At 44.6% G+C, this 25,164-nt stretch overlaps 1 protein-coding gene across 4 annotated transcripts in view; it reads right to left on the bottom strand.

Moving 5' to 3' along the window:
- Nucleotides 1-460: 460 nt before the first annotated feature.
- zfh2 (Zn finger homeodomain 2) overlaps nt 461-25,164 on the bottom strand; it is a 210,535-nt gene continuing 185,831 nt past the window's right edge. For all 4 annotated transcript variants that reach the window (XM_046615741.2, XM_046615739.2, XM_046615738.2 and 1 more), the window contains one exon: nt 461-4,085. In XM_046615741.2, coding sequence (XP_046471697.1) covers nt 3,370-4,085 — 716 coding nt within the window. In that variant the 3' untranslated portion in view covers nt 461-3,369. The remainder of the gene's footprint in view (nt 4,086-25,164) is intronic.

Below are 25,164 nucleotides of genomic sequence, written 5' to 3'. Positions count from 1 at the left end.
GGTTTTCGATTTCTTCACTTAATTTCCCTTGTTGTTGCTTTCGCGATTTACTTTCGTTCTCAAATCTCGCTTCCTCCTTAACCCTTGAATTACTTACATTACAATTAAAATTAGTAATTCATAATAATAATAACTACTACAGTCATCGTCATCATCATCATTATTATTGTTGTTGTTGTTGTTATTATTATTATTATTATTATTGTTATAGAATATCCTAGTGATTCGTGACCACGTGGCGTCAGATTCGACGTCATTGTTCTGTGCCGTCGCTAACGCAGCAGCAGGTAGGTATACGTACTCCCAGAAATATGATTCGTTGCATACTTCCGGTCAGTACCGCGAGGATCCTAGTATAACGTTACAACATCTCATATTATATATATACCGATGCATATATGTGTGTATATATATATATATTTATATTTTTTAAATTTAAATCTCTTGTTTGTTGCGTGTACGCGCTTGTGTTGCATGTGTGTATTTCATACGTATACATATATACATATGTATATATATATGCATATGTGTACATATATGTGTACAGTGAGTATGTGTACATATATATATATATATATATATATATATACACGTATATATATATACACGTATGTATGCCTACCTATATACCCGCCGGCATAGTTACGTGTATTATGTTTCTATCAATCATAGTACCGGAGCTATCGTTAAATTTAATTTACTTTTAATCTACATTCAAGACGCACGTCACTTACCGGTTAGTAGTAATAGTAGTAGTAGTTGCATTAATTGTAATAGTTGTATTTAGCATGTTGTTGTTGTTATTATTATTATTATTATTATTATTATTATTATTATTATTAATATTATTATTATTATTAGTAGTAGTAGTAGTAGTAGTAGTAGTAGTAGTAGGAGTAGTAGTAGTATAAGTGTTATTGTTGTTGCTATTAGTAGTAGTTAATAGGTAAACTCCTTTCTCCACAATTTATATTCACGCATACACACACGCACACATACATACATGTATATACATGTATACATATCCGTGCATACATTCGCGTGTGTATTATTTAACATAATAAATAGCGAGTGAATTGTGAGTGGTGTATACAGTATAATGTATATTGTGTATCTGTGAAAATTCATAACCGTTTTTCGCTCACGAAATAGTGATTTATATATATATATATATATATATATGTATATACGTACACGTAGTTATTATTTCAGTTAGAGATATAGTTTTATCATTTAAATACTCATTTTTAATTATTATTTAAACATTATCATTACCGTTATTAATAATATTATTAATATCATTATTGTTATTATTATTATTATTATTAAATATATATTTTTTATATTATTATATATTAAATATAGGAACCATGTTGCTGGGTTTTGTGTGTGCGGAGGCTTGTGTCCGTGTTGTGTGTCACAGGTTACGTGCGCCTGTGTGTGTGTGTGCGCGTGTGCTTGTGTGTCGTCTTCCTTTGATTTCGTTTTTATCCCCTGTCAAAATAAGTGTAGCGTCTCTTTGCCACCTTCTATCGAGAGCCTTTTCCTCCCGAGAAACCCAACGTTTGAATTTTCCCGCGTATCGTGACCGTCGGAATCCGCGGCGCCCGACTTCCGCGTTTTGTTGACACAAATTAGACAGTACGCTCGCGATTATAAGTCGTGTGGGTAATTTATATGAAAATCTCGACTTGATTTTTGATTTAAGATTATATACGTTGCTCGGTTCCCTCCCAGCTAAAGAGAACCTTCCCTCTCTTAATCAGGTTTCCGCGTCGCCTCGCGTTGATTCTCCAACTCGCTCTATCTTCGTCGTCTTGTAATCTCTAAACACACACTATACATACACATATTTGATTCGCCGAATTTGCGATCGCTAATAAACCGGGCTCGGAGGCTCGATTGCTAATGAATGATTCTATTATAATATGGTTTCGTGATCAACGATTCCGAACCACAGATTCGTTTGTATTTTTTTTTTCATTTTCTTGGTAATAGTTGCTCCTACAGTCGCGTCTCAACTTACATACATATATGCATATACAATCACATACATACATACATAGACACGTATAACCTACCGCAAATATTTTGCCGAATCTCTATTCGCATTTATAGGCGTAGGCAAATAAATAGTAATTCACGTAATGTTACAAGTAGTACAGTGGTAGTAATTATTATATTAGTAGGAATAGTAGTAGTAGTAGTTGTTGTTGTTGTTTTACGATTTAGCATTTAATAGTTAGTTTATAGTGGTAATAGTATAGTGTAGCAGTATTAGGATTACTATTAGTATTATTAGTAAGTAGTAATAGTAGTACAACATCATTTATTACTTTACATAGGAACGTTTGTCTGCCCGGCCTCGCTTTTCAGTTTTTTCTTTCATTAACTTTTCGTTCTTTGCATCTAGCTTCAGGATCCGATTACACATTTCATCCCCCCTTTGCTTTCAAGCTCGGTCCAATCATTGTTTTCGTTTTCGTTTCTCGTCATCATTATTACATCATTATTATAAATATCATTATTATTACTACGTTATCATTATCGATATCTATTATTATTATTATTATTATTGTTATTGTTGTTGTTGTTGTTGTTGTTGTTGTTGTTGCGGTTGTTATTATTATTAGTCATAATAATATTATTACTGTAATCAACCCCCAACCGTGGCGTGTAGGAGATTCACATTAATTAATCGTTTCATATATGTATATATATATATATATATATATATATATATATATAGATATATAGATATATGTATATATATATATATATATATATATGTGTGTACGCTGGCGTCGAACATTCTTGAGTGCGGTACGAAGAACGAATTAACCATTACAAAAATAACAGACAATTATCACGTTACCGTATAATATAGTTGAATTTTATAAGGTTACACAGGGTGCAGTGTTTTGTTAAAGTACACAAGTTGAGGCTGTCGTTTATTTATTTATTTTTTTGTTATTTCCCGTTCCTCTCCTCTTTTCTCTTCCACACCGTACGTATGTATAATATATACATAGACTGTCTATGTATAACGCAACATTGATACAGTCAGTGGTAGATGTAAACCTGCGGGTGGTATACAGCGTGAAAACGGCAAAAGGATATTTCCCGTCAGACAAGTCAAGTTTTTTGTATATGCGGAGGCCGGAGGGGAGGGCAAACGGCTGACGATTAGCCAACCCTCCCCGCCCCTCGACGCGTCGCATTGAACTAGGCAAACGCCATCGGTGGCTGGAAGGGTGATAGATACGTACACGTGTGTCTTTCTTTACCTCACAGGTTCGCAACGAGGCTGCAACGGGGCGCGGCGTCGTCGGTGATCAGTGAAAACACCTCCGTTCGCCAGACGGCGTCTTAGCGCGCTCCGGCCAATGCAGCGACCTCTTGCATCAGCTTCTGCCGCTTAGCTTCCGGTCCGTTGTTGTTGTCCTGATTGCCGCCCTGGCCGCTTCCGGTGGTTGTAGTGCTCTCGGCGGCCGCCCGCGCCGCAAGCAGCGTTATCTGGTTCACCACGTCCTCCATCTCGTCCGTCAGCGGGTTGACCTCCTCACCCGGAAGCGGATTCACACCCTGAATCTGAATCCCGGGACTGAAACGCACTCCAGTTTCGAGGTGTCCACGGTGCTGCGGCGATTCCGCGTGCCGTCGCCAGTCCGCGAGTGTCTGGTACGTCGACGCGGAGGGCAAGGACGATGACGCGCTCGTCTTGTCACCGCACAGGGTGCACGCGAATCGCTGTTGCACCAGCCGCAGTGCTCCTCGACGCTGCTGGTGGCCCAGGTAGCACGAACGCTGGTGCGCCAGAAGCGACGATTCCGACGGATAAGCCCGGCCGCAACGTCTGCACACCAGGCACAGCTCCGCCTCCACCTCCCTGCAATGCGACGGCATCGCCGCCCCCGCATCACCACCCGGCAAACGCACCGTCTCGAGACCAGGGTGGTTCGGGTCCTGCTGCAGGAATGCCTGCATCAATGCCCGCGGCACCTGGACCTGCGTTCCGCCCTCCACCTGCAGCGACATCAACGGCCCTCCGGAGCCTTGGCTGATAGATTGACTTTGGGTCGCTACTGGAATCAGAGAAGAAGAAGATCTGGGTTGAGTTATAAGGCTCGGGGTTCGAGCGGAAGAGTCGTCTCGGCGTTCTTTCGGTGTTGGGTAGTTGGATATATGTCGAATGGTCTGGATTCTGAACAGCGTTAACGGTTCACCTGATTGATTGAACTTAGCAACAGAGTATACCGAGAAGAATTTAAAGGCATCGTTATTGCATCAGAATTTTTTTTAAAATTGCTACTAGCAAGTGTTTGGGATTATAGTACATTCGAGCGTATTGATTGTGAGTCGGGTTATCCATGATATAATACAATTTTATACGCATTAGATTCAGGTCTGTTGTGGCAAAAATTATATTTACATATATTTACGATTGAATAAAGACGGATTAAAGTTGGATCGTGTAGTTTCAATGAAAATCTGACAGTGATTCACACGTTTCTGAATTTTATCAATTACTTCCGACTCTTCTTTCCAAATCCCGAATCAAAATTCTTGCATCTACACTCAGCTATCGTAGTTAATTGCGACAACTTCGAAGGTCCAAAAATTTGTCTCGCCTCGCAGCGACAAGGAAGTAAATAATTGCAGACTGATTTTACGAGAAATTAATTACCGTGATACGATTTATCTAAATTTCTTGTTTCCACGTTCCTTCACCATAACCTACGTACTTGCGGCTAACTAACTTCGGCGTGAAAACGTATTCAGAAACCTGTTTAGATAGGGGACAAGTAAATTGTCAGTTATTAGCGAGCCGCGGGCAGAATCGCATTGACAGGATAATTCCTCGGCACACAATCATGTATACGTATACTCAACGTTTTCGATTAAATTATTTATACTCCCGAGGGACCGATGGAGGCCCGAGCCTTGTCAATGCTTCCCTCAAAGCATCGCGATTAATAATTTCTCGGAGGAACAAGAATAAGCGTTAATTTCGTAATTGATCAATCGGCAGAAACAAAACGACAAGTAGCTACTTAGCTGTATTTAAATTGGTTCAGACGAACGCAACATTTACAAATAAATTTTCCAACTACAAAACCAAAGAAAAATCATTTTTTCAGGAATGACAAAATCGAACCAAGCTCGATCCGCGGTCCGGGATGAATCGAGGAGGAATTATCGAGAGGCGGTCGTCCTCGGTGGGTGAGGGTTGGTCCAGATGAGTGAGTGATGAGCAGTTATGAGGCAGGAAGCGTTAATGATAGCCCTGCTCATTCACTCAGCCCGTCTCGGTCGCTCTACTGTAATTATCAACGGTAGGGAGACACCGGAGGGAGCGAGTAGTATCAAAGATGAGAAGGACAGATGGGTGAATCGAGGGAGGTATATGAAGGGGGGGAGGCGAGGGTGAGGCTGCGGACAAAAAACACCAGGGTGTTAATCCGCGGGGACACGGTAAGGCGAAAGGTGTGAAAATTCGGGGGTTAATCAACTCATAAAACGGCTACGACGGTTTAAATTGCATGCAAATGGAGAGAAGCGTAGGCACCGTACACAGCGTTACACTCGAAACTTCCCAGCTGCTGATGGTGTGTACACTAACCGAATAATAACTCACTAACACATGTCTTGCTGGGCTGAGGGCCACTTTAGAGTGTTACGGGCGCGCTTAATAGTAGTGGGAAACGATTTGAGACCTGTTAGGCCGAGCGACTCGTTGCAGCCCGATATGGAGTCCTGCACTGATCCTAAGACGGAAATATCAACAAGACCGTGTAACGTTACTCTCGTCAACTTCGGCGCTTGTCACCATTTGAACTCTTTCCTGCTCTCTAATTCAACTCCGTGTCAATTGGTGACGGTCGCCTGAACCCGCGTTAAGTCCTTCAAAGTCACATGTGCTCATAATATTCAGCCACTCAAAGTCAGGTATGGATATGGTAGTCAAACGTAAATCTGAATTTGATTCGTGGTGATTTTTCGCCACGATTCAGCCAGTTAAAAGTCATTCCACGAGCTCTTTGAATCCGGGTCCAAGCCATTGCAAGGCGACATTCGAGTTCTAAGTCAGTCAACCCATTCCTTAGAGCTCGCAATTTGTTTGCGATTGGAGATGGTCACCTGACGGTTACCCGTGTCGAGGATACCAAATTGGAATGTAAGCCTGAACTTGACTAATGCTGATTTTCTTGAGTCCAGACTCAAGTGACACTCATGCTCGACGTCAGTCAAATCCAAGCGCACTGAACCATTCCTAATAGTTCGCAGTCTGTTTGTCTGTAGGACAAGTTGGTATGACTCGGTTAATCGTTGCGAGATCTCATGAGTTCGGGATGAGAGCGATGGAAGAAGAGCCTGCGGACCGCCGCTGCTCTTGAAACAAACGTACCGATCGAGGCGTCGGTTATTACGGTTAATGACTGCTGGTTATTTCTTTGAGTGGCCCTGATTCCCCCAGGCCGGCTCCGTCGTATCCCAAGCTCAATCTTGGGGGGAATAAGAGGAGGTGGGGAGGAAGTAAGGACCGCCACTTGCCGAACCGCGGAACGTTTCCGTTAAAATGTGTCCAAATATGTGTGAGACACCGAGTACGAGACGGACTCTGATGATTGTCTTGCAGGCTGCTCCCACGCGCAGCGGTTCTCAACTTTTTCTTTCTCATAATTTCAATCCTCTTCGTCTCGATCGGCCAAACAGGCCGCTGAAGAAACGCGGATTTAGTTCGTCCCGCTGAGATCCGCTCTACGAGAGATTGCGCGCCGGCTACATATGCTGGAAATTTGTTCCCCTGGAATTTATGATCTGGTTCCTCCATGCATGGGCCCAATACCAAACACTACAACAGCGAATATAGATCCTCACTCTAACATACTCTAACAATAAGGCCCAACTAATTCGAACGAGTGTTGAACTCCTCGCTCTCGTTCTCGTCGACTATTAACCAACGGTGGAAGTAGGGATTACAACTTTTTGTGATCGGCCGTGCCAACTGTCTATGATACGTATAAACTTTTTTCCTCGTATCACGGTGTCGAGTAAGATCGAGGGGTTCACTGCCGTGCATGTATAATTGCGGGTAAACGCTTGCTTGGAATTCCATATGCGATGGTGAAATTTTTGGATTCACGATGACGAAGAGATTTGCAGGAGTTGCACGTACCGCACAGTCATCACCGTGTAACGTGAAAATGAGCCGTCTATACCCAATGTAAATCAATGGTAGGTACGCTATACTTGCGTCAATTTGTAGTCTTTTCGAAACGGTTTTCCTGCATTTGAAGAAACATCGATTGAAAGTGTAAAGACAGATTTCTCGAATAAATCACGAATGAACTCAAGGTAGAAAAATTTGCTATGCATTGGTTGACTCCCAAAAGTTTTGCGAAAAGGATATAGAGATTTCGCATATTCACATGTTCACCTTATTGCCTAAAAGACACATTTATTCAAATGCGAATTCAGTCAAATATAGATATCAGGTGTGTCGATCGCGAGTCGAAATGTGTCACATTTTCTAATCAGAGTTTAATTTTGCTTATCGTCAATAACCGAAAGTTCCAATGAATATTCTAACTTGAAGAAAATATAAGCACGAGTTACGAGTAGTACTCAGAAATATATCCGCTAGAAAGTATGAAAACTTTCCTGTAGACGCGATTTGCATAAGCCGTACAAAAACCGAGACTCGGATCTTTCGTCGATTCCGCGGAAGTTGAGAGGTGCTAACTCGTGAATTAATTGGAAAAGGATGTTTCGAATAGTCCGAAATCCGAGAGGTTAGTCGGATCGAAACCGGGCCGTTAATTGCTGGAAGAAGGAGAGGTCCGCGTAGCGCGGCCCGATATGCACAAAGCAAGGATCTCGGTACGGGGTTGAAATTGTTTTTCAGCTGCATGCGCAGCCGAGTCCCGGGATGGACGGTGTAAATTTTAATTAGCAATCAATAAATTCACGCGTGCTCGTGAAGGTATCGCTCTAACGACTGAGATCTCGGGCCGGCGTGCAGCGAGAGCGGCAGCATCGGCATCGGCTCGGCTCTCCGAGGTCTCCTCGACTCTCGCCCGTCGCCCGTCGACCAGATAACAGAATTAGCCCCGCACTAATTTATTTCCTAATTCCCGGCCGAGTGGAGGTGTGAAACACCCGACGCTCGGGCCCCGCAAGGAAAAGGACGATTGGGCCTCTCGGGGCCCGATGAGCGAGAGACAGCGCAGCGGCGAGTGGAATGCTCTCTCGCCCACGCCTCTCTCCGTCTTTCTACATTTGTGTGCATGCGCCGGGGCCTTCGCCCCCCTTCGCTCTGGGCCCGGTCGGGGCCCGTTCGCGCGAGGAATGCGCCGTCGCAGTACTTTGCGCGGACGGCGTGCGCCGCTCGCCTCTAGTAGTAGGTGCTCCGCGCATGGATGTGCGGACTGCAATATACTTATACTGCAATCACAATCCAGAGAAGACGTTGACTCGTTGACTCGACTTCTCGCCGTCCATTAGGGCGGGGGGATCGGTTAAACATGCCGTGTTCCTCGCATCTCGCACCGCGAGAGCTCGCTATATACGGTCCCGGAATCGCAACGAGATCGGGGCCCGTCAATGTTTCCGGTTAAAAATATTCAACCTCTCGGATCATGCAAGTATTCACTCTCGTTAACAGTTGCATTCTGATCATATCGAGTTTCTATGAAATGCTACAAGTTCTGAGCCGTATCGACAAACATCAAAGTTTCCCGAAGTTGCTGCCAGCTGTTGAACCGAGTTAAAGGTTTTCGGGGTCTTTAATTATTTCGGAATCACTATCCGGATTTTCTATTTTTCTATATTTGCATACCTGTATATATGTATACGTACATTCATTTTTTATTTATCGATTCTCGACGTCAAAAGTGACGCAACTCAAAACATGACGTTTCTATAGAAGTTCAATGCACCCTACCTTTTCATGCAATAAATAATGCAAACTTTTTTAACATGCAAAGTTTCCTCCAAATGGCCATCGGTTATATTCTTTCGAGTTGATACCAAGATTGGTACTCGTAACAAAAATTCCGAAAAAAAACAACTTTTGAATCACGCTGGAAATGATCAGATCAAAAAGAGAATCTTTCGAGTATCGCGAATTCGGTTAGTGTGAGAAAAACGAAGAAACAGAGTAGAAAAAAAAAGTCTGAATCTGCACACACAGGCGTTGCATACAAGAAGAAAAGAAAAGAAAAAAATAAAATAAACCGAAAAACAAGGGGATTTCCGTGATAGCGGGAAAGATCGATCCTCGAAAGAGGCGTACAAGGAATATCCTGTTAATGGATTTGAACATCTTCATTGAGAGGATGAAGAACGGGGGGAGTGGGGGAGCGGAGAAAGGGCTTCGGAATTAAGATGCATTTGCATCCATTGCGAGGTTCCGGACCGTGGCTAGATTTTGATAGCTCGTAAAAAATCCCTTGTTAATTCCAGGGTCGGCACGATGCGTGGCAAGGAATCACCTCTGCGTATTAATTAACCGCGCGACCGGGATGTCGGCGACCTTCTGGGAGGGGTTCAGGGGGCCCAGGGGCCCCGTTATCGCAGCGCCGTCGGACAAATTAGAATCACTCGGATTCGATAGCCGGGCAACAAATGCCGGCATTTCTATGCAAACGGGTCGTGAACGTGTTAGGGACCGGCCCCCGGCCCCCGACCGATCCGAGACGACGCTGCAGTCCCTTAGTGACTTTATCGCTCCAAGACTCGTAAATAAAAGGGGGCCTAGATACCCGCGACGCACCCGCCTACGTGCCCCTTTCGAGGATGTCCGTGCACCGCACGGACGACAAGCTCGTATTTGTGCGCCTCTCGCTCCTTCTCCCTCTCTACCCCCCTCCCCCTTCCTTTTCCTCTCTCTCTCGCTCTCTCTATCGTCCTCCAGGATGTCGTGGGATGTTTAAAAATAAACTCCGGTACGGCTAATTGTCGCCCTATCAATCGGCTCCTCGGGCCTTAATCCAACCACCGGGAATAACGTGATATACACGCGTGTTCACACGCGGCAAACACGTCGCAGTTAAGGAGGGTGGATGGGAGGGGGATAACCGACCCGGCACACAACTTCTTCTCAATTTATCACTCGAATAAAGTCGTTAACCGGAGATATTTTATTATCCAACCTTTTCTTTTATTTTCTCACAATTTTATACTTGTTTTCTTTGTTCTTCGTTATCATTCAAGAGTTACCTACCTTATACCACTTCCCGATGTAACAAGAAATTTGCATTGAGCATGGATGTGTGTCTACCACAAGAGAGAAAAATCAAGCCTAAAGAGCTTAGCCTGAACGGTATCTATTTCTCACAGTGATTCCAACTAGGTGTACAAAATATTTATGGTTCCCGTGAGAAATGTAGAACATTATGATATATCAGTTATATCGATTAGAAATTTTTCTATGCGTGGCTTGTACGTACTTTCCTACTTCTTACTCATTCCTATCTGACATGACATAAGTACCAATTATCAGGACAGGTGTACTTTATCACGGGAGATAGGTTCAAAATAAATGCGAATGAACGTCCGGCGTCTGAAATTAGCTCACAATCATCGTACATAACCAACGATTCAGATTTGTGTACTGCTACGGTCTGCAATCGTTTTCGTTAATTACAATTGACTGAATTTTAATCGCGATATCTCAATCAGACATTCCACACAGATCGAGTTCTTCGAAGATCGATCAAAACTCTGGATTTCTATCGCGAACAAAGTACGGGGAAAAAACGAAAGTTGAAATGACACAAGCACGGTAGTTAAGCGGAAGGGAAAGGATGGGATAAAAATGTTGAAATCTTCCAAAGTAGAAAGTTAAAGCAACGAATGTTCAAAAACGCAAATATCCGCTTTAGAGTATTGAAATGTAAAAAGTCGTGGTACGGAATATTAAAATCAAAATTTGATCGAGGTACAGCGAACGCCGCGGCAAGCTAGGTGGGCTAAGCGTAAACATGTGTGCACACATCGTCGTAACACCGCGATGTACGGTATACAGTGTTGTTCGAGAGAGGGAGAGAGAGAGAGAGGGAAGAAGAGAGACGCAGCGGTGTGGTGATTTGTTATAGAAGCATATACGCATGACGTACACACGTAACGCATCGGGTTGATTGGCGGCTGGTATCACCGGGTGTCAGGCAGGAAGCCGTGTATTATCTCTGCAATTGTCTCTCACCCACCCCCTCCGACCCCCTCATCGCCCCACGCCGCCCCCCGTGCTCCTTTTGAAGCGGGCGGTTGTTAACGATAAAATCATTATCACCCCCCACCCACCCCCGTCCTCCGTCCCCCGTCTACGGCCTCGCGATTATCCAATTAATAGAAGGCTGTCCGTCCGGATCTTTAATTATTTAAATGCTGCTCTACACCGACTGCCAGCCATAAGCCGGGTAGCTGGGGGACGATGCCGACGCCGACGACGACGACGAGGACGACGACGTCGGAGACGATCAACACCCGGTCGTTCCCTCAGCACCGAGAGGCCGATTATACGCTCTTGGGAAACGCTGTTGTACGCTGTGATTTCGCAGCGCGGCGCCACGCAGGAAGTGGGAAAGAAATATGCAGAAATAGTTGAAACGAATAATAATAGCTATAAACCGAAGTGTATCATACTGTACGAGTTGTAATAAACGAGAACGATCGTTCCGGGCTTCGTATTTCTCTCATCCTTGTCTCTCGATCGAGGATAATATAACACACACAGACATACTGACTGTCGTACGGAACAGCGCGTGTCATGGTGAATTAAGAGTCGTTAAGGTATCGGCTGGTCGTTAAAAATAATTGTCAGTCGGGATATAATTAAGGGGTGGCGACGGTCGAGGGTAAGGAACCCCTTTGGTAAAAGAGAAGGAGAAGAAAAAGAAGAATGACGATGAGAAGAAGAAGAAGAAGAAGAAGAAGGAAGAAGAAGTAGTGGGAGAATAAAGAAAAAATACGTTTCATGTGAAAGCCGGTGTAGCCACCCCTTAGGTACACCCCCTACTTCTCAATCTGCTTACGCTCCTCGCCAAGGCCTTCTTTATCTTCGGCTTGTATTTGTTGGCACATCGTTAGGCGACCGGCTGCAGGGGTGGTTGGTTTGAACAGCGACGGGGGCGGGCCGCCCCCAGGGGTGGATAAGGGGTCAGGCCGGGTCGGCGCGATCGAACAAGAGAACTTCTCGAGTAGGTAGCTGCTTGTTAGGCAGATCCGCGGCGAGAGAGAAAGCCAAGCCAAGCCAACTCGCTACGAATCAAATTCTAACCCCCTGGTTTTCTCTCGGCAAATACTCTTCCAGGGAATGATCGTTACGCTGCTTGAAAAAGTGGATAGACGGAAGGATACCGTGCGAAGTGCAATATCGATGAAAAATTCAAAAAAAATGTCGTGTTTGTCGAATACTTTCATCTTCGTTTTTACAGCGAGAAGCTTTTATTTTTATTTCGTTTTTTTTATACTCTGATTACTCGGTGGCGTTACTCGGGATTTCGTTCCTTAAGATTGTCTCGGCATCCCTCTTATTATTTCCATTGTCTGCATTTCTTATTTTTCTTTTTTTCGTTCACGTTTTGTGCTTTTTAATATCCCTCAGCCCTATTTTTACTACCCTGCCCCCGCTTTCCCTGCGGGGTGAACGAGAGTCTGAGATATATTAAAATCCTGCTGCAGGTTGCGGTGAAGCGTGCTCGGCAGAAGTGCCTCCTCTCGTTCCCTTTCCCCTCTCCCCTTCCGCCCCTCGACGTCTTTCTTTCTTTTTTCACTTCTTACTTTTTATTTGTCAAGCATTGTTTGCGCCCCTTGGGCGGTGCGGTGAGGTCGTCTAATTAGAAAATTCTCGGCGACCCTTCTTCCTGCGCAAAGCTAACCTTTTTATACCGTGTAACAAGGGGGTTGTTGGTCTTGGTTTCGGTCGTCATCGTCGTCGCAGTCTCGACTCCGCGAGAAGAAGGGGCCAGGCTCGGTAATTATTATTCAAATATTTTTCTTTGCCAAAGTTATGTAGCCAGATATATATAGGCATGCGCCATTAATATTCACAGCGTTGTCAGCGTTCCGACCGCCCGTTCGGTATAATTCGCTCCGGCGCGAAATACGGTGAAGATGCAGTGAGATAAATAAGCGAGGAAAAAATATCGTAGAATATAGAGCAAAATTTCTACCTCTCTCGAAACTCCGCCGGGTTTCAGATGCAAATTAGCGCAGACAGTTCTAGGGAGACGCGGGGTGTCGCACCTCTGGGTCTTCTTGGCTCGGGGGTTGCCTTCAGGCGCGAGTTTCCCGGGTGCCGGCCAACCGGCGTTCGGCTACAGGGGAAACGGCGCGGTAATTAGTCAGAGGGGGATGGAAAGTAGGGCGTTAGTGTCGGCAGACGGATTAAGAAGCCCTACAATTATCAGCCGTCTCCCGTAATTGAGATTCATCGACGGCCACCGGCCGGCTACGACGCCTCGACTCGAATCGCGTCCTCTTTCTCTCTCACGACCGACACCTACGGACTCACAATGAGAGATTGACACCCCGGATTGACCGAATTGAAGCCGCCCGCCGGAAGTCCCGACCTCCGTGTCACGGAGAACCTTCCTCTAGCTGCCGGACAGCCCCGAATCACACCCCCTGAAGGACGGCCGGATACTGCTGTCGAGGCAAACACCGTCTTGGGTAATGAGTTAATCATCGAACTCGAGGAGGTCCAGGACGCGGGACAATGACCTGTCATTACGAATTAGATTTACTTTCCAGGCGGCACCGAAATATATACTCAACAACGATATGTTATTATAGGGATATGTATATTAACAGTAACGATATGATAAACAAGCAGGGATTCAGATATCAGTAGCGTGTCGTAACTTCAAAATAAACGAAAATCTGCTTGTCAGTTTTTTTTACATTCAGTTGTTTCGGCAATATTTTATACTTGTTTCAATTACCACATCAGCTCAATGCAAACGCTACTATTTCCCACAGTTTGAAATGATTTCGTTATTCTGGATGAAGAAAAGTGTAAAATATGAGTTTTTGACTTCGCTGGCACTTTGACATCGTCTTAAAAATTTTTAGATCTAGAATTATTAAGAGTCAGTGCGAGTATTACTTGCGTTGAGTAAGCCTTCTTAACTTATTCTATTAAATTCCCGGTTACGACTAGTTAAGGCTGAAATGTCCTTGGCCATTACTCCGTATAACAAAACCAACTTCGTTTCATAATCCAAATACGAAACGAGCAGTGTTTTCTGATTGTTGGTAATTACAGGGGATTTACAACATGAGTGACGACCATTTTGAACTTCAACATTAAATTTGATCACGGCAATTTCAAACAAAACATCCATTATATTACAAAGTAGTCCCGTTTCTGAAAAATGAAAAGGTGATAAAAATTGGAATTAGAAGAATTGTTTTGCTGTGAACTTTGTGACAACAGATTCATTGTTCAATAAAATTGTGCTGTCTCAATATCTGTTGTCCTTTTCATGGATTCCCCCTGATCAAAGATTTTATCACCACTACCGTTATAGTTTCATTTCTACACAAGAATCATAAGCCCGACTAAAATGAATATCACAAACTGACCAAATCTGTGCATGCAGTCACTGTATTTCCGAAACTTGTCAAAGTCGAGTGCACACCAGGTGCCCTATATCGCGAGGTCTTCACCGAGGGCCCGTTTAGTGTCAACGTCACGGTGGTCAAAGAAGGTTTTTCCGTCTTGGCCGGTTAGCCGAGGTCCGTTTATCTGCTGTATGATCGGCCCAACCAAGGCGGTCTTGTCAGGGTGGCGCTCGCACCTGGTGCAGATAGTTGTCGGTGGATTTACAGCCTGCTAGGCAGTCGGGTGGAGTTGGGGCCTCGAGTTATCGTTATCGCGATCCCACAACGCGCTGAGGATCCGGGATCGCTCGCGTGCCGTTTGGTCAAGGTGTCGAAGAGCGACGTGAGTAGCAAAGGCTCATTCGAGGGGGCAATCACTCCTGAACTTCGGTGTAAACCCAACTTCAGGACCTTAGGACTTCGGAATGACTCTCGTGACTTTAAAATACTTTCAATAACTTCGGATGCGTTCATACAAGTTCAGAAGGCTTCACGTGACTTAAAGTGACTTGAACTGACATCACAGAACTTGAAATTCAGAGTGGTTACCACCTTGGTCTAATTCTAGGCCGGATATCGTGTCACTCTGTTCAATTAGTCGGTCTGGTTTTTTTATCTGGGGACCGGGACGCGTTTCAGGTGGTAACGCCGGAGAATTGATCACCCCTTGAGCCTCTAATGCCCCGGAGCAGGAGGATCCCGTAATTAACCCGTTAGAAAGAAAAGACAGACGGAAACGAGGGTGTAATTAATTAGGCCAGCTGCAGGTCCGGGGAACCGACACCGCGGGAAGTTGACAACAGGAGGACTGCGCAACCTGTTGCTTCATCGTAGGATGAGAGGCCAAGGGCGGAAGAGTTTCGAGGGGCTCGGCGCTGATGCTGTGAGCCGGCAATTAACCCATCAACCCTTAATGAATGAACTCGCTCCAGCCTCGCGGCCCACTCCACCGACCTTCTCAACCCCATTAGCTAACTACCCCGGGGTATTTGCATGTCGAATTAAAGGGGAGAGACCAGATTCCGGCGGACAATTATCGCCAAGCTTCGCAGCCGCAGAGTTAAACGCCGGAGAGGATCATGCGCTCTGCAAATATGAATCAACGTCAGTGAGTGTTACATTCGGAGAGTGGAGGAGCCCAAGACAAGAAACGATGATCGTTCTTTTGCGAAGAATCGCAAATTTCTCAACATCCCACCGCTGTCACCGGTTCCTTTTATCGCTGCGACGGAGTCGCTTGATAGTTATCGTCAAGGCTTTCGCGGGATTAAATTGTAATTAGAATTTACAGGAGTCCGGGTCCTTTTTCTCTTGAGGAAGGCGAGGTGGTGGATTGGAGAGAGACGGAAAAATCCGGCGGCCGGGAGTCCGAAGCGGTTGGGAGAGGGTGGCTGGCTGGCTGGCTGGCTGGCTGGCTGGCCGGCCGGCCTCCGGACGAAGGCATAAACGTGAGTTATGTTAGCAGTTAGATAGTTGAATCTCAGTATTCCGTGGCGTGCTCTCTCGCCACGTTAATATCTTCATTACTAAATCATCCCCCACCGCCGGCACCTCTGCCTCTCCCGGCCATTTTCATCCGCTGACCATCTCTCTTCTATATGGCTATCTCTCCGAGCCTTCCGCCCCCGATACGGCTGCCACTCGCTAAACGAACTTTTGCTTGCAAAACCGTATTTTTTCATTTATTCATTTATTTTCCTTCCACTCCTCCTTATCCTCTTCTTCTCATTCTTCAGGTTCTCTTTCATGTGATAAAAGAGCCCCACGCCGTATGCATCTCTCTGCTCCTCGATGGTATGCTTCCACATATATTACCTTATACGTTCAGGGGAGTCCGGGAGAAACCCCTTTCCATATTCATTCAGAGCCGTTGATCTATAACCCTCGTTAATTAACCGCTTGTACGACTTGCGATTGTTCGAGTCTCGGGCTTATTTTCAACTTCTACACTGCTAATGTATCATAATTCTGAGAAGAAATTCCTCCTTCGGGTTAAGGTTAAAGGACACGAATTTCACGTCACAAAAAGGAAGCTTGTGCGACGGTCGCTATAATTTTATGTACCTGATCGGCTGATGGCCACAAACTTTCGTACCGGGTGTGAATTCTTTAAATATATTATACATTTTAAACATGCTTAAAGAAAGAAGAAAATACCGTGATCGTAGTACTTTTATAAATTTCTTTCACGCTTGCAGCTTTGTTTAAAACACACGTAAAATTGCAACAGGGTATGGAGTGGTGCGGAATCGCGTAATATTTGTTAAGCCGCGTCCTCTTTTCTGAAGTAAAAAAAGGAATCCCGAGATAAAAATAAGCCCAGGATAAAATAGAAGTTCGCGAAGAGAGAAAAAAGGCGGTAAGAGAGGGAACAAAAATCGTAGCGTATTTCTTCCCAGAACGCGTATAGATCTTAATGCAGGGGGTTTGTTTCCCTTATGGTTAGAGAGCCGTAGCTCGGTTCGGAGGTAGGGGGTTTCACGGGGGTACATTAGCAGAGTTATATTCCCGCGGGGGAAAGACGGGTAGCCCGCGGTGTATATCTTGGTTATTTTTTATTACGCCCCGTCGACGGCCGCGTAACCGAGCGCGTAAAACGAAGAAGAGCTGGCGGCCAGCGCGGAAGAAAGAAAAGAAAAAGAAGCGAACGGACCGAGGGAGGAAGAGTCGGTTAAAATCGAAAACGGGGTAAAAATTTTCGGTTTCTAAGATCCAATCAGCGGCCGGTAACGCGCGTCGTGGATTATTAACTTCGTTAGCCACGCCGGTTGTTCGTTTGGACGGGGGATGAAGCAGGGAGGCCTTGCGGATCTGCCCTTGGTGCGAGTCGGGCAAAGGTATACGGAAAAGCTATTCCGCACGCGAGAGGGTACCGCGTTATATTTATGACGGGACATTAATGCCGTTTTTTTAATAATGGCACGAGACGTACGCGACGCTCATCGAGGGGTGAGAAATGCTAACACCCGAATTTGGGGTGCGATGCTACAGTACAGCGGCAAGGGGACGGCGAAAAAAATAAAATATAATAATAACAACACATCCCTGCAGCCGTATACACGTCCGTGTGTAAAAAAAGCTTCCACGGGGGTTGCAGCGGCGTTTTTTTCTTTTCTTCTTCGCTCGGTTCTTCCTTTTTTTTTTACACTTACCTACCCTCAAAGCGCACTATGCCGGTCCATCCATCTTGCTTTCCATAACGGGACACGCACGTACGCATTACCCCGAAAAATCATCCCCCTCGAATTTTAATATATTCGCACACCGAGGAAAAAAGGGAAAGGAAAAACGAAATTTCACCCTGCTACCTGCGCGCTCGCTCATCTTCCGCAATAAGAATACGACCAAGACGAAGAAGAAGAAGAAGAAGAAGAAGGAGTCGGCAGCACCGCGCGAGGCTCGTGTACGTCATTTGAACACGGGGCGCGACCTTGTCACCCGGTTTAGCCCCCGTCAGAGAGAGCGAACGCCGCCTAGTTGTCATGTAGATTTTTAGGCACATATGAACAGGCAGTCGGCGCGTGACGAGTTCTTTGTATATCCACCGGCACGCCGAGGTTAGGAGCGCGTCTCTATACAGGGGCGTCGTGTAGTCGGCATAATGCGAGAATGCATATTACATGTCCAACTGTTTGGGTAAACACGGCCACCCGCCTTTCACCGATACCCTTATAACCCGGCTGAATTACGTCTCTTCGGTGGAAACAATACCGTCAATTCTCCCCCTCCGTTCTTCGTCGTCGAGATTTGCTCATCTACTTTATTTTTTTCTTCTTCGTACCACGTTTACCGGGGTGTCTCAAATAATGCGTCGATGATTGAGCGCGACGCGACGTAGAACACAAAAAGAACGAACGAAAGAACGCCGACCGGTGTCGAATTACGAGTTCAGGTTTATCCGATCTAATTTGTGGTGGGGGCTAGTTCGGCATGCGGGGAAAAAAAATTTGGTTCGAAAAAAAAAAGGTCTCACAAGAGGGTTGAGTTTACAAGTTCGGTATGCAGTTTATGCACTTCATCGTTGAAGGATGCAGCGTGTGTACGTAATTACAAGTGGCGGGGTGCATATAATAATCTCAGCGTCATAAAAGCGGGGTGCGAAGCAAATTACAATCCTAACTAACCAGCGATCACGTTTCGCGCTTGTGCTTGTTCCTTACGTTTTATGCTCTTCGACTCTCTCCCTCTTCCTTTCTCTGCAGGTACATTTCGGTTGCGACTTTAATTTTCTTTCCCTTCCCTCTTCATGGTCGCTGATGCTTCCGACCTCGTTTTCACCCCTCTGACAAGACTGACTCGACTTAATCCCTCGAATTACCCTGAGCTTTGCAACGTTTCAAATTAGCCGAGATTTACGTAATTAACCAACATCTTTTGTTTCTTGAGGCTTGGGTCCTGACTTTGGTGGAGAATCACTGATCCGAGTAGCGGCAGAATGTGTAATGGCATTACGGAATCGATTAGAGCGCAAAATCTTGCACATGCTTGAAAACTAGCGGAAATTAATTTGTATTAGAAATTTTTCACTAAGGGATAAAACTAAGCACAATTAATCTTAGATATTTTCTGAGAACCTTGGACAGAATTTTCAATCAAGTGAAATTGCACATCTATACGTGCGTGGATAGGCATGAAAATTGATCGTAAAAGCGAAATATCCTGCAATAATTCGTATACGGTCTATTACATTTTCCTACGCTACGTTGAAACTACTTTTCTATCACGTATGCGTATACGTAATACGCATAAATTCAGCATGATAGGTAAGTATGTCGTGAATATGTAATATATTACAGTACGCACGTACGTTGAATGGACAGTTACGTCAAATAATATACTTACTTCGATCACAATCAGGCGTTTAGTTGTAGGTAAATTAAAGAACTACCGAATTATCGCGTCATTCGACACATTGATTAACAATCCACGCAAACGACGCCCAAGAAAAATGATACCCTGCAGTATTTTCAAATTTATTTTCATTTCACTTAAATTTAATTCCATTGATTTACGGTTTCTTTTTGCCACTTGTCAAGTTTTCAAGGGTCAATTTTTCCGGGTAGTCGTCCACGCATCGATAAGGATATTTAGTATCGCATTAACTTAAGCAGAGACACACACTCAAGTACAGGTATAATAAACGTAAGACGACACGTAGGCGTTAGCAATAATTGATGAATGTTACTGACCTGCTGTCGGCCAGCGCGTGACTGAGTCTTGGTGAGAGCGAGGCCTGCTTGGTCTACTTGGACTGCTGAAACTATGACAAGCATTTCTTTTTATTCCGTCCGAGAAAGGTTTAATTCGAGGTGGAAACATCTACTACTATACAGAAGTAAAATTTTGTGTTTTTTTTTTTTTTTTAAATATGGATATTTTTATTTATTTATTTTTCTTTTTTGTTTGTTTAATTGTTTGGTTTTGCAATATTCTCTACGTCCATTTCCACTCCCTGCACAACGAATTACGACACGCATTACGCACCAAAATCACTGCACGGGCAATTTGATTCTAATCGTGTACAAATTTCGTGGCAAGTTTGATCGTTTATGATTAAAATTATAACGTACAAGGCATGTGGTATAGAATTTAAATTCGCGGATACCGACAACGAGAATAACGTGAAACTTTCGCGTAATCTACATTGCACGTCCAGTGACAAGAAAAACATGAGAATGAGAATGAAATAAAAATATCATTTCTACGTGTACGTATCTCGCAGTACAGGTAAAGGCGTATGAAATGGGAGACAAGTAATACACGTCTTTGAGACCAAAACAGGCCAGACTCTCACGCTCTAGTTGGCGCCTTCAATAACAAAATTGCGTTGAGAACTTCTTTTACTCAACGATTCGAGCAGCATATACCATACAATATTATATTTGTATATAATACTATTCGACCAAACAAAAAAACATCCATTATACACACAGATCGGGGTAAGACGGGCGCACGCACACGCGCGCACATGTACGCGTGTATAATATGCGTTTGTACGTAAAGCGAGTTATATCCTGAAAGAAAATTTTATAATCCAGCGAAACAATTAGGTAAAAAAAAAAAAAAAATAAACAAATAAATAAATGAAAATAAAATAAAAATTATCAGTATTACATCAGAGGACACGCAGACAACGGCGTCGAGTAGACACAGACAGATCTTAACGTACCCATTGTGGTGCACGTGATAGGTATTAAAGGCGTACATTTGTACAGCCATAATGCCGTCGTATCGAATCGCGGGTAACGCGATGGCAGGACGTAGCGGATCGTCGAACAATAGAAATATGCTATAATTCTCACGAGTGCAGCTGTTCGATACATAACCGCGGCACGGTGTCGAGCGTGTTGGACCAACAAAAAACTCTACACTGCTCAAAAACCAGAAGAATAAAAAGAGGAAGACGAAGAAGGAGGAAGAGGAGGATGAGACGAAGAAGCAGAAGAAGAAGAAGAAGAAGAAGAGGACGGGGAAGACGGAGATAAAGATCGGTCGCCTCAACTGATTCGTGGAATGTGACCCGGCGCTTCTCTCGAGTCAACCGTGGACCACCGTTCACCAACGATCAAGCGCACCGAGTCCGTCGCAGGAATCGGCAATGGCATTTATAAAAATAATTATTTTATGAAAGATGAGATTTTTCACGCTACACCGAATTCCCTTCGGCATGATACGAATTGACAATTGAATTTCGCGCCTCCAAGGCGTGGTGCATGATGTCACGCGCCTCGGTTGGATTGAGACATCTGACGTCACGCGAGGTCAGAAGGCCGTTCGAACGCTGTCAAAAAAGTCGCTCTCATTTATTCCGGATAATCCAGAAGCTTGAGAATACATCGAGCATTGATTCTCAGTACGGAATCTCACACTAGGTTATAATTAATGAACTTGCGCTGTCTAATGGAAGAATTAATATGCTTAGGCATTTACTTCAGGTAATTAAGTGAGAGAATTCATCTGCGTATAAACGAAATTATAGCCCGGAGCTATCAAAATTCGATTAACACTTTACGACTCTTGGCATTGAAAATATGGAAGAATGATACAATCTTTCCAAAAGTACGACAATATTCAAACTGTTTCGTTTTTTTTTTCTTTTTCTTTAATTAGGATTTTGAATTATTTCGATTCCGTAGTTTGAAGCGATCATCGATGAAATTCAATTCGATAAATTAGAGTTACACTGTATTAGTTTTTGTCATATCAATTGCACCAGATACTGGACTTTAGATACGTTCTCTAGAGATTTTCGAATAGTTTTTTTCATCATACAGGAGTACTCCACTATTTGGTGATAGTCTCAGGAAACTGAACACCTATGTTCGGATACTTGTACAGACTGCGGGCTGGCCAATTAACTCTATCTGGTCGGGCCCTGATACAAGATGTCAATAAATAGCAGATCCGTCACATTCTGGCCATCTCAAATTCAGACAGAATTTTGACAGTCAATATGTGGCCGCAACTGGTTCGTTCAATCTGACAAGCAGACGAGAAACTCGGTGCGGAATAATTGAATCTACAAATGTAAAGTAACATGACCCGATGCAGGCAGACTTGAGTGTTCAGTTTCATAAAAACCATGATTCCAAAAATCGGAAACTGACCAGTAGCTGATTTCTGTTCCTGACGAGATACCGCGGGCGTCTGTAAGGAACGCATTCACGCACGTAAGAGATGACGGAGTTATAAGTAAGGTTGCGGGCACTGCTTCGGTATCCAAGTATATAACCTGGGCGGCGTTTCCGCGCGGTGTACATATATAAATAAAATAAAATGAAACGAAAACGAGGGAATAAAATGTGATTTACAACGGTGGAAAGACAATGGCCGAACGCGCGCTTCGCCACGATAATGTATGCGGATGGCGCAGACTGGCACGGGGACACTGAATTCTGATTGGCTCGCCCGCCGACCCGACAGGGCTACAACGGAAAGCGATAAATAACGAGCAGAGATAACTTCCAGCCCCACCCCCGGGTGCCCCTGCCTTACCTGCCTCCCTTCCATTCCGCTCTCCTCTTGACCCCCGATCCTCGTCGTCGAGCATCGACGATCCTCCTCGCCGATTCCGATGGCAAGAACGCGATTGATAATTGGCACGAAACGCGACCCGTTAGCAGGAAAATACCTTGCCTGGAGCCGAGGAGGTGTTGCGCGAGGGTCGCCTTCCAACGAGGAACTGGTCGGTTTTCAGGTATTTGCTAGTGTCGTCGATCGTCAGGTGAATCGGATATACCGACTGATGTTGTTTACAAACATTGCTCCCGAACGAAACGTTCTTCCGCTCTTCACATGGTTGGGAGTTAAGTTTCTTGACGAGTGACTGCAGGTAGGTGTAGGTACCGAAATGTACCAACGCATAGCTTTTGTGACGTACACTGTTCGTTCCGGTAAACCCTCGTACACCTTGGTGCCTCTACCAGACGTTCCCCCAAAAATCGTCCAAAGACACCGATACATTGACTATAGGTGCGGGTAATCATCGATTAATTGGAGAATAGTTACAGGGTATTTATTGAACTGACGGCTGGAGCCATTAAACTCGGTTAGTATGTGGAGAAAATTCGTTTGAACGTATCGTAAATGGACGTATTTCATTGAAGTTGCTATTAGTTAAGTAAAAAGTTTTTTGTACGACATATTTTGAAATAAATGCAAGAAATCTTGATTTTTAGATTCAAATGTTCATTGTACCGGTTGTGTCCCTGCAATCACTCGCAGACCAGAGACCGGAAATCTGATTTCGTAGACTAATTCCGTTCCACAGTATCGGACTGACTCATCCACGATTCTATGTATATAATAAGAAGAAAAAAAAAACACTTTCCATTGATAAATCAGAGACCTTTTTGCCATCAGCGTAATGAGCACATCAAATCCGAGTCGCGTTTCATCTCTGTGTCAGTTGGACCAAGGCCAGAAATTCACCCACGTCGCAATGAGCCTAATCACACTGAATGCAAGTTTCTCTCGCAGAATCATCGGTCCGAGAACGTTCGATGATGCACACAACACGTGTTCCGTTGCACTGAATGAGATGAGTTTTATATCAGGATGAAAGTTGGCTGCATGGGCTGCCAAAGATGAGCGATCACGATTTATCTTCCCTGCGTGATCTTGGGTTATTTTCGATAAAGTTTCGTCATATGCTCTCTTTGTTCGTCACCTTTACACTTTCTTTAGTAGATGAGATGAGACAGTCCACGTCGAAATGCAGTTTCACAGTCAAAAAGTGTTCGAAGGTGTGAATTTCGAATTGGAACAACTTGGGGGAAAATTTTTTAATTTTTTTGAATAATTTTCGAACCAAACGATTCGGACAGCTCACGTTGCATCGAATCGGTCGAAACTAAGGAAATTATTCATCATCTCGCCTGTAAGCCGATGTTTCAATCAGAGTAAGAAGTCACTTGTTGGAAGTTGAATAGCTCGGTCGAACCCTCCGAATTTCTTCGTGCACGGGTGGCCGCGAAAAAATATCGTGGGTTCTCCTTTGGATTTAATAAAATTTAAATTTTAATAAAATCCCCAGAGATGCTTGCGCCCGAACCGACACCGGTGTGTTTTCCTCGCCCCCCCCCCCTCCCCCGCCGCCGGATTCCCTTTTCATTTTTTCCCCGTGCTACGGGAAGTCGGAAACAATGGCTAGGGGTGGTGGTTTAAGGCGATCGATCCCTTCGAGTCGGAGACGGGGACGGGATGCGGGGGATTGCCTGGAACCGGGCGGAGGGCTTTACAGAAATATGATATTTCTCCCTCGTACCTTGTTAAAAAATATCCAATACCGCAAGCTCGACACTTCCAAAGCCCAATAACACCCTTTTTCCGTGGGCTGGAAGACTAAGAGGTGATCCAGGCGACGGACGAAAAATCCCGCGACCCCCCCATCCCCTCCCCCCCGCCATCCTCTAATCATCCGAGAAACTGCTTGGGTACCGTTTTTCTCTTCTTGGACAATTTCGAAAGCTCCGTTTTCCCTGCTGAATAATTTCCCCGAGGTTTAACCTCCCCACGTTTTTACGCTCCCCATTCTCCTTACCACCCCTCGAGAAAGCGATCGCTACACCGCGACGTAAGGGGCATATAAAACATCCCCGAAAATGCAGGGGAAGACGGTATAAATCAGCGACGAGTTGAGCGACGCGACGGCCTCCCCGAGTGTCGGATATCATGCGATTGTAGTGTAATAGGTGTAGAGCTTGGCCTATTGTTAGACGTGCGGTATTGCAGTGTGTACAACTCGTGTGCTCGCACGGACGCGAGTGTACCGTCGTATAACGATTCCCACTTTATCACGTTATTTTACATTATATCACTCGAGACCGGGGCTTCTCGACATGAAGATATGGGGAGAGGAACGGGAATACGATGGAAAGAAAAAAAAAATAAAAAATAGGAAAAAATATACACGGCATCCGCGCTTCGCTCTTATAAAAAAGGGGGGCGCGATACACGTAGTAGGTGGAGGAGTTGCATGTCTCGGTGAAATAGAAGAGGGACGAGAGAGAGGCAGAGAGCGTAGGATAGAGAGAAGGAAAAAAATATATGAAT

This window comes from Neodiprion pinetum, chromosome 3, assembly GCF_021155775.2.
Source record: "Neodiprion pinetum isolate iyNeoPine1 chromosome 3, iyNeoPine1.2, whole genome shotgun sequence".
NCBI lineage: Eukaryota > Metazoa > Arthropoda > Insecta > Hymenoptera > Diprionidae > Neodiprion > Neodiprion pinetum.
This window is presented reverse-complemented; position numbering and strand designations above follow the sequence as displayed.